This window comes from Pristiophorus japonicus, chromosome 6 (genome assembly GCF_044704955.1).
Source record: "Pristiophorus japonicus isolate sPriJap1 chromosome 6, sPriJap1.hap1, whole genome shotgun sequence".
NCBI classification, from domain to species: domain Eukaryota; kingdom Metazoa; phylum Chordata; class Chondrichthyes; family Pristiophoridae; genus Pristiophorus; species Pristiophorus japonicus.
Genome location: NC_091982.1, coordinates 190,098,393 through 190,108,250, shown reverse-complemented (window position 1 = coordinate 190,108,250; position 9,858 = coordinate 190,098,393). Strand labels below are relative to the sequence as shown.

The 9,858-nt window shown below is 42.1% G+C and overlaps 1 protein-coding gene across 3 annotated transcripts in view; it reads right to left on the bottom strand.

Moving 5' to 3' along the window:
* Positions 1 to 3,045: 3,045 nt before the first annotated feature.
* The window catches only part of LOC139265334 (jerky protein homolog), a 44,336-nt gene continuing 37,523 nt past the window's right edge, over positions 3,046 to 9,858 (bottom strand). For all 3 annotated transcript variants that reach the window (XM_070882302.1, XM_070882303.1, XM_070882301.1), the window contains one exon: positions 3,046 to 4,873. In XM_070882302.1, the coding sequence (XP_070738403.1) occupies positions 3,349 to 4,614 (1,266 nt within the window). In that variant the 5' untranslated portion in view covers positions 4,615 to 4,873 and the 3' untranslated portion in view covers positions 3,046 to 3,348. The remainder of the gene's footprint in view (positions 4,874 to 9,858) is intronic.

Genomic DNA, 9,858 nt, shown 5'->3' with positions numbered 1-9,858 from the left:
CTAGGATCACATGCAATAGGGAAGCAAAAGCACAAATAATAAATGACCAGGGATGGCATGATACATGCAACAATGCTATTTACAAATTGGTGATTTGATTTGTTAGCTCGCCAAAATAGAAAAGTAACATGCCCCTTGCTAACTGGTGAGTGGAATTATGCTTGGTATGAGTTGCAATTTATAGAAACAATTGTTGATTTCTAACTAATTACACAATCCAGTATTTAAATAAGCTGTGTGAATAATCAATGTAACAATTTCAAGGTGACCTGTGCTCTATTAAACTGCTGATCTGTCTCCCTCTATTAATCCTTATGTTCAGTTATTTAATCATGGTGTCTAATTAATCTTACCTAGACTGGAATGCTGAAGATTTAAGTAATGTGCTTATTTTTGTTCCTTAATGTACCAGTATTAGGGGCTCAATTTCCCCCAATTATCTGTTTTTTTGGTTTGCATCTTTTTTTTGGAGTAAATAAAAACCTCAAAGTTTCCCCAAAGTTTCTGCACCAACGTAATTCACTTAGGTACGATTTTTTTATGCTTCAATTTTTTTGCATCATAGTATACAGGACCACGGGGCTCAGCTTCAAAAGAAGCCCGGGGAGCGGGTGGGTGGTGTGGGGGGGAGGTGGTGAAAGCCGAGCCCCCTGTGTCCAGGCGAAGGAGCGGTTCTGCCAGCTGACACTCTGACCCTCGAGCCCGGTGAGGAGAGCTTCGGTGGTGGGGTGGTACTTGGAAAAAAAATCAAAAATTCAAGAAATGCATTACACGTTGTTCCCATTGTAAACAAGCCTATTGCGCATGCGCAGATCAGGGTGTGGTCCATACTAGGGCATCCATCTTGGAGAGAGAGAGGGAAGAAGAGATGGGAGTGTTTTGTCCTAGTGTTTTGAGGTTGTTGCAAAGCTACAATTTAATTATGAGGGCAATGTTGACAATGCCATACCTCATGCAAGCCTTCTACATGATGGTGCTATGGAGGAGAAGATTGATTAGACAGATCCCAGGAGATCACATGGCTCCAGTTGGGGTGGAGTGGAGATGTTCTTTTGTATAAGGGGTGTTGCAGTGGTTTGGGGTGGACTGGTTGGGCTGGGTGCTCTTTGCCTTTCCGTCATTGTTCATGGGTTTGTATGTAAATTTTAGGGCTGCTGACGAAGTGCTGTGTGGCTCTTTGTCAGCCGGCGCAGATACGATGGGCCGAAATGGCCTCCTTCTGCACTGTAAATTTCTATGTTTCTATGTTCTATGTTAGGCCACAGCTGGAGTACTGCATGCAGTTCTGGTTGCCGTATTATAGGAAGGACGTGATTGCACTAGAGAGGGTGCAGAGGAGATTTACTAGTATGCTGCCTGGAATGGGGAATCTTAGTTATGAGGACAGATTGGATAGGCTGGGTTTGTTCTCATTGGAACAGAGAGGGTTGAGAGGAGATCACATTGAGGTGTACAAAATATTGCGGGTCCTGGACATAGTGGATAGTAAGGACCTATTTCCATTGGTGGAAGGGTCTATTATGAGGGGGCATAGTTTTAAGGTGGGTGGTGGAAGGTTTAGAGGGGATTTGAGGGAGTGGGGCTTCTTTACACAGAGGGTTGTGGGGATCTGGAACTCGCTACCTGGAAGAGTGGTGGATGCAGAAACCATCACCACTTTTAAGAGATGGGCACTTAAAGTGCCGTAACCTGCAGGGTCACGGACCTAGAGCTGGTAATTGGGATTAGACTGGAAGACCATTTGTTGGATGGTGCAGATATAATGGTAAGTACTGCAGGGAAGCAAATACGGCCAGGGTGATCTCCTGGACTAGTTTCGAACGCCTGGATGAGTGGGAAAGGAATTTTCCCACATTTTTTCTCCTTAAATTGGCCTGGGTTTTGAACTGGTTTTTGCCTCTCCCAGGAGATCACATGGCTTCGGTTGGGGTGCAGTGTAGAATGTTTCAGTATAAGGGATGTTGCAGTTGTGTGAGGCGAACTGGTTGGGCTGGGTGCTCTTTGCCTTTCCGTCATAGGTTTATATGTAACCTTTAGGGCTGCTGACCAAGGGCTGTGCGGCTCTTTGTTGGCTGGCATGGACACAATGGGCCGAAATGGCCTCCTTCTGCGCTGTAAATTTCTATGTTTCTATGTTTCTAACAGAAAAGGCTTCCACTCGATGAACATGCAGCTCGTCTGTGACGATATGCATCACATCATGGGAGTTGATACGAGATACCCTGGGAGCACCCATGATGCTTTCATCCTACGCAACAGCGTTATATCTGCCATGTTTCAGCAGCAGCCAGAAGGGCAAAGCTGGCTGCCGGGGACAAAGGGTATGGCCTCGCCAGCTGGCTCATGAGTCCCTTACGCATAACCCGGACAGAAGCTGACCGGGAATACAACATGTCGCACATTACGATGCGCAGCATAATAGAGTGGACTATTGGTATCTTGAAACAGTGTTTCCATGCCTGGAGCATTCCGGAGGCTACTTGCAATATTCCCCTGAGATAGTCGGTCAGTTCACTATTGTCTGCTGCATGCTGCACAACTTATCCATCATGAGGCAACAGCAGCTGGTAGTAGAAGACCCACCTGGGTTAAAAGTGGCTGATGATGAGGAGGAAGATGCAGATGAGGAGGAGGAGGATGAGGAGGACGAGGAAGCCATGCAACTATCTGAACCTGGAGCACGACGATTGCTCGAGCCTTGCGCCAACAGCTCATCCGTGAACGCTTTACTGCCTGAAGGCTCAGCGGCAACTATTACTGTTTGGACCTGTTCCATAATGTTGTGTTGTGTTCATAATAGGAAACTCTAGTTTATCCGGATCACTCGGGGATTCGGCAATTCCGGCTAAACGAATTCTCTGATAGGGCGAGTTTACATTTTAAAGCTAATATTTGAATGTGATAGAACCACCCACAAAGATTTAGTTCATGTTATTTGAACGTGAACGTAATAAAATAAATGAAAATTGAATCATAACGTTTTGAAATTAAAAATTATTTTATTCTGTTCAAACTGAGATTGATTTTTAAAATAGTGATCTTATATCTTCTTGTTTAAATGAATTTATTTTCTTCTTAATTAAAATGTTGTGGATGATATGAGTTTGCAGAACCTCATGAGAAGTAAAATGAGAATTCTCCTCAAAAAAACCAACGACATGTTTCATTGCTTCTTCAGCGCGTGTCCAAGTCTTTTTTGTTTTTCTTCAATTTCATTGTCTGAATCGCTCACCTCTTCGTCAGATTTGTCTTTATTGGTGACTATGGTGCTAAGTTCCTCGTCAGTTTATGTATGTGTTACAACTATTTCGATGTCAACATCTATCCACTTGGCAATGTCATCTTCTGCTAGGGATTTAAATGCGTTGTTTCGTGTGCACTGCTGACAATCTCCACGATTTCTTTTACAGCCTGTTTTTTATTAGCCCGTAAATAAAAACCTTTGAATTCTTCGTCATCAGAAGCACTGTCTTCAAATATGACATTGGGCCACAACTTGCACCAACACCTTTTCAATGTAGTGTTTTTTACTTCTCTCCATGCCAGTGAGCATGCATAGATGGCATCTTTAATATTGTATGCTCTCTGGAAATCAGAGATTGATTGATCGTTATTAATCAATTTGCGCATGAAGTTATTCCTATAGTGGCACTTGAAGTTTTGTATGACACCCTGATCCATAGGTTGAATGAGCGAGGTCACATTGGGGGGCAAATAGCATGCAAAGATGTTGCCACAACTGGACACTAATTTTGACTCATGCGGGTGTGCTCTGCAATTGTCCAGAAGCAGCACACACTTTCCATTAGGTTTGCCTATTTTCTTCATGTTTTCTCGAGTTTGGGGGATGAATTCTGTTGAAAACCATTCCATGAATATGTCCTTGTCCAGCCATGCACTTTTCTGAGCCTTAAAGTTAACTGGTAAATGAGCAATTCCTTTTAAAGCTTGTGGTTTCCTTGATTTGCCAATCACTAAAAGTGGAAGTCTATGTTCTCCAGCGGCATTGGCACAATTCAAGATTGTTACCCTCTCCTTATTCATTTTAAAGCCTACAGTTTCCTTCTCCCCTGCTGCAGCCAACGTAGCAGTTGGCAAACACCTCCATAGTAAGCCAGTCTCATCGGCGTTGTATATTTGATCTGCAGTCAATTTCATTTCCTGCACCATTTCAGTAAATGTTCTTGAATAATTCTGTGCAGCCTCATTGTCTGCTGATTTTTTATCGCCCGACACATCCAGCTGGTGAATGCCATGGCAATGCTTAAAACGTGTGAGCCAGCCTTCTGAAAAAATGCATTCTTCAGTTAGATTCATTCTCATCTTGAAGTCCTTGGCCTTTGCTGTAATCATTGGTCCTGAAATTGCCACACCTTTAGACCGTTTCAAAGAAAACCATTCATAAAGCACTTTGTCTAGTTTGTCAAGCTTTGGCTTTCGCAAATTCTTGCGAGACATTGCCTTGACGGAAGATTCCGAAGCATCGGTGAAACTTTCTAACACTTTCTTTTGCTTCTTGATATCGTAAATTGTTGATGATCCAACTTCAAATCCATCCGTCAAAGTACGTACACTTCTGCCAGCTTCAGACTTCTTTATAATTTCTAATTTCATTCTGAATGCTCAATACTTTTCGTTTCCTTTTAGTGCTGTCACAAGACATTTTAAATTGTACACCCGACTGCTTTCAATGCATATGACAGTTAAAAAGTGAGAAAGAAGTCCACGCCTGCATCAATTTATGTGTAATTGAGCAACCTATTCACGTTTGCGATAGTTGAAGTGAGCAAGATATTCACATGTGTGACAGTTATTTTAAATTCTGTTACAGCGGGTTTTCCGTGACATTTGTATCCAGATAAACGAAAGTTTTCTGCAGAACAAATAATGTAAATGATTCTTCTTTAGTTCAAAAAGTTATGTTAATAATGGAACAAGTAATGTAAATGATTCAGTTATAATTTAAAATATATATTTTATTGTTTGTACTTAACTTAACTTTAATAAAAATATTCCTGCATCAAACTTTAAACTATTCAGTTAAGATCACTTACAAACTTTTAAACTTGTAAATTTACATAATTGGCACAGCATTTCTCGGGTTAGTACCAAGCTTATTCTTTCGAGCATCTCGGGTAATGCGTACTTCTTGTTGGGGGCATGGGCAGGCGGTAATGTGGAAGGCCCGGTCTGGGCCTCTTCAGAGGTTGGTCTGGGGATTGGAGTGGGAGTACCAGTTAATTCCATTAATCGCCGCGGGGTCTAGGCGTGTTCCCTTATTGAAGCAGCTACCTCCGACATTCCCTCCCTCATGTGTCCCACAGCGTCTCAACTACCTGCAACATTCCCTCCCTCATGTTCATTGACAAGAGTATCAGGTACCTGTAACATTTCATCCCTAATGTGCCTGCACAGTGTTCCCATTTTTCACGAGAGTGTTGTTACTTCTCCCGACAGTCCTGATACCTCATCACCCACCCCACTGATGGTGTCCAAGAGTGATCGCGTAAAGTCAATGCTCTCCGCACTCATTGCTATCATCTGAACCACATCTATTAGATCCTGCACCTCAGGAGAGCGCTGTCGAGCTCTCCTTCCCCTCCTCAGCCTGGGTGTGCCTTGCTGCATCCCACTGGGACCTGCAGCCTCAAATGGTGGGGCCCTGAGTGTGCCTCACTGCATCCCACTGGGACCTACAGCCTCAGACGGTGGGAAACTATGGAATGTCCCAGCAACACTCGTACCACTCAGGAAAGGGGCTGGCACCTCAATAGGCAGCACCTGCACCTCCTCCAGAGTGAGGACAACAGTGGGGGCTTCATCCATCACCTCCCTTCCCCCTCCCCCTCACCCCCATGTTCTCGGTCTGGAAGATGGGATTGAAAGATGTTCTCTTCTTCAGGCACATCTGCGTCTGAATCTTCTTCTGCATCATCAGGGATGGCCTCAAGTTCTGCAAAATCTAACAGACAAATGGTTAGCAGCAGAGGAGGGGGCAGGGTGGGTGGCATGAGTAGGTTCACACAGCACAGGCAACAGGCTCATTTGAAGGACCACGATGAATGATAACACATTGCATCAATCGAAGCGTAGCTGATGGAGACATCCCCATGAACCGAAGCATGGCTAGCCCACGCAGCACTTAACATTTAGCAAAGCCGGACTGTAGAATTTGCAGGACTTACCCTCTCCCTCGAGAGTGGGCCCAGCTTATGCAGTGGTGGTTACTTTTCTCCAGGCAGGACCCATGAAAGCAGCGCTCCTCTCTTCCAAGGGTGTCAGTGGGTGCAGATTTGCCGGGCCTCCTCCTGTTAGAGTTCTCTCTCTTTTGCTGTGGGCCACCTTCCTCTGAAAAAATGAAAATATAACTTTTTAGCGAGCGTATCTTTCTGCTGGGTGGGACATACAGATGGTCACATTGACAATTGCAATTCCAGTGAATAAATGAAAATATTACTTACACCAACTACTTGACCAAGGTCCTGCCACTTCTTTTTGCACTGCCCTCTGGACCTCGGGGTGGTCACCATTGCACAGTAATCTTGTGAAAGTTGGTTCCAGCATTTTTTCATTTCTTTTGGTGTAACTTTTATTTGACCTCTGCTGGTGTCCAGCTCATGCCTTCTGGCCTCAATTGCAGTAACTAGGTTCTCCACTTCATCCTGTGAGAAATTCTTGGTCCTTGAGCCATGTTGCATATTGCATCTCCGACTTTTTCCCACTCAGAAGAAAAGTTAGCACACACAACTGGCTCTTTAGAAATGGCTGAATGCAGACCGGGAGGTGTACTGGGCATGTGCGCCCATGCCAGTCACGTGGGAAATGTCATTATTTTTTCTGTGCATGCGCAGAAAGTGGGGCATCCTTTTTTTGGCATGGACATTAGGCTCCACCCCCAAAGCTGCGCGCCGCCAATTTCAAAAATTTCAACGGTGAAACCTTCAAGTTATTGGCTTAGGCGGGCCCAAAAATATGGGCATAACTCTTCAAATACACCAAAAAATGGCATTGGGGAAAATTGAACCCAATAAAATGAATGAATGAAAAGAGCCCCTTAAAGTGATAGAACCATCTGGCTGAATTTTGTCAAACTAAATTTTTAATTAATGAATGTCATCTTTGTATTCATGCTTTGTTAACATGGAACCAAAACAATGATCATCTGGGATAATTACTGTTTATTGCTTTGAAAGTACGAAGATTTTATATTTTAAGCAGCTATTAATGCAAGTGCTTCTTATGTTCTTAATCTATGGAATATAAAGTGATGGCTCATAAATAGCATATGCTCTTGAGGCGATTTATTCATTTCAAAATTAATTACACACTGAAAATATGGTTAAAGATTAAGTAATTGTATTCATAGAGTTAAACAAATTTATCAAATAGCAAGAAAATCTAACAAAAATCAAATTTTCTCATCTCTGAAAAATTTAATCTGTTGAATTTTATTCATAAACAGACTGAAGAAAACAGTAATTCAAACACTTTTGTTCTCTGTGTAAAATGTGTTTTTTTTTGGTAAAATGTGTATTTTTGGTCAAATATGAGAACAATTTGATGTTTACAAATATACAAGTCAAAAAGCTGCCACAAGTTAACTAGGTAAAAATATTACTTTTGCAGCTTCTCACACAGGCTTGTGAAATATAAATGCTGGCATCAGCATTTTACTAATTGCATCGACAGGCAATCACAAAAGAAACAATCAGATTCACAGTAGTTTATAAAGGTCAGATTGAATACTTGCTATTTACAAAAGGTTTCCAAACAACATCCTGTGTGCTGCAGATCATCGAGACCAGAGCTCCTCTAGCATTTTTTGTCAAGGACTACAATTCCAACCAGTTTCTTGCTGGAGGGCCATTCACTACACCACAAAATGATGGGACTCCAAACTGTGCCTGTGATTCATCACACAGTGAGCTCCGATTTCATTAATGGCCAGCTACCTAAAACTCCCTGTAAGGCTATTACAGCTAACTTTTTGATTTGGTCTATATGAGGACAGTTGATCTCCTAATACAGTTCAAGAAAAGGGAATGCTATTTCTGTCAAAATAGAGCAAGATTTCTAAACTGGGGTGGTGGGGTTCAGCATCCTTGGATATTAGTGGGCAGAAGTTCAGCCCTGCTATGTTTCCATGCACATGCTGGGGGCCCCAAGAGGTTCAAAGCCAAGAAGCCCAAATTCGACCTTTTTTTTGGTACAAAAGTGATGCAGTTTTGACATAGCGGATCATAATTTGGGCTGTAAGTAAATACACTAGTTATACCCATTCTAAAATAGATACTAAAACGCCGGTAGAATTGGCTGTTGGCAGAAGTTGAGCCTGCCCACAAAGTGATGCTAATGACAGGATATTGAATGCTAAAGTTGCTGTCCCACAAATTCAGCCATTTTCATCTGAACTGCACTTTATTTAACAGTGTAGTAAAGAGGGGTAAGATATCTGTGTGATTTGTGAAACCAGTAAGTTGTATATACTTCGTCTGAAATCTTAACTTTGATATAAGAGATTAGAAAAATCTTTTCTCAGCTGCGCAAATTGCCTTTCTGGCCTTTGAGGGAAGCAAATCTTTTGCTTTGCAGTCTTTGTCATGGAGCCCTTACCATGTGGTTCACTATAGGCATGCCCAAATATGTCCTCATGATGGAGGCAGAAAAGCAGTGGAAGAATGAAAGTTGCTGTCCTACACATTCAGCCATTTTCAATAATGAAACATCATGGATGAATAAAGAGACAAGGGCAAAATTGAAACTAAAGAAAAAGACATACACTAAATACATTGACAATAAAGGAGAGGATTTAAAAAGGGATTACAAAATCCAAAAAACAATTAGGAAAGCAAAAAGGAACTCTGAAATTAAATTAACGAGCAATATAAAAATAAATAGTAAAGTATTCTACTGACATGTAAATAACAAAAGGAAAAATTGGGATAGGGATAAGGCCACTAAAGGATGCATAGGTAATGGCAGCATAACAGCAGAAATATTGAATAGTTACTTTGTCTCAGTATTGACCAGGAAATTTAATAACAACAACAACTTGTCTTTATATAGCAACATTAACATAGTAAAACGTCCTAAGGCGCTTCACAGGAGAGTTATAAGACAAAAGATTTGACACTGAGCCACATAAGAGGAAATTAGGGCAGATGACCAAAAGCTCAGTCAAAGAGGTAAGTTTTAAGGAGTGTCTTAACAAAGGAAAGCGAGATAGAGAAGCAGAGCGATTTAGGGAAGGAATTTGGGCTGTAAGTAAATACACTAGTTATACCCATTCTAAAATAGATACTAAAACGCCGGTAGAATTGGCTGTTGGCAGAAGTTGAGCCTGCCCACAAAGTGATGCTAATGACAGGATATTGAATGCTAAAGTTGCTGTCCCACAAATTCAGCCATTTTCATCTGAACTGCACTTTATTTAACAGTGTAGTAAAGAGGGGTAAGATATCTGTGTGATTTGTGAAACCAGTAAGTTGTATATACTTCGTCTGAAATCTTAACTTTGATATAAGAGATTAGAAAAATCTTTTCTCAGCAGAAGTTACGGCTACCAATGGTTGAGCGATTATGATCAGGAATGCTCAAGAGGGCAGAATTAGAGGAGCGCCGATATCTCGGGGGGGGGGGTGGGCGGCACTGGAGGAGATTACAGAGATAGGTGAGATCATGGAGGGATTTGACAACAAGGATGAAAATTTTGAAATCGAGGCGTTGCTGAACCGGGAGCCAGTGTAGGTCAGTGAGCACAGGGGCGATGTGTGAACAGGACTTGGTGTAAGTTAGGACACGGGCAGTAGAGCTTTGGATGACCTGAAGTTTACGCAGGGCAGAACATGGAACGCCAGC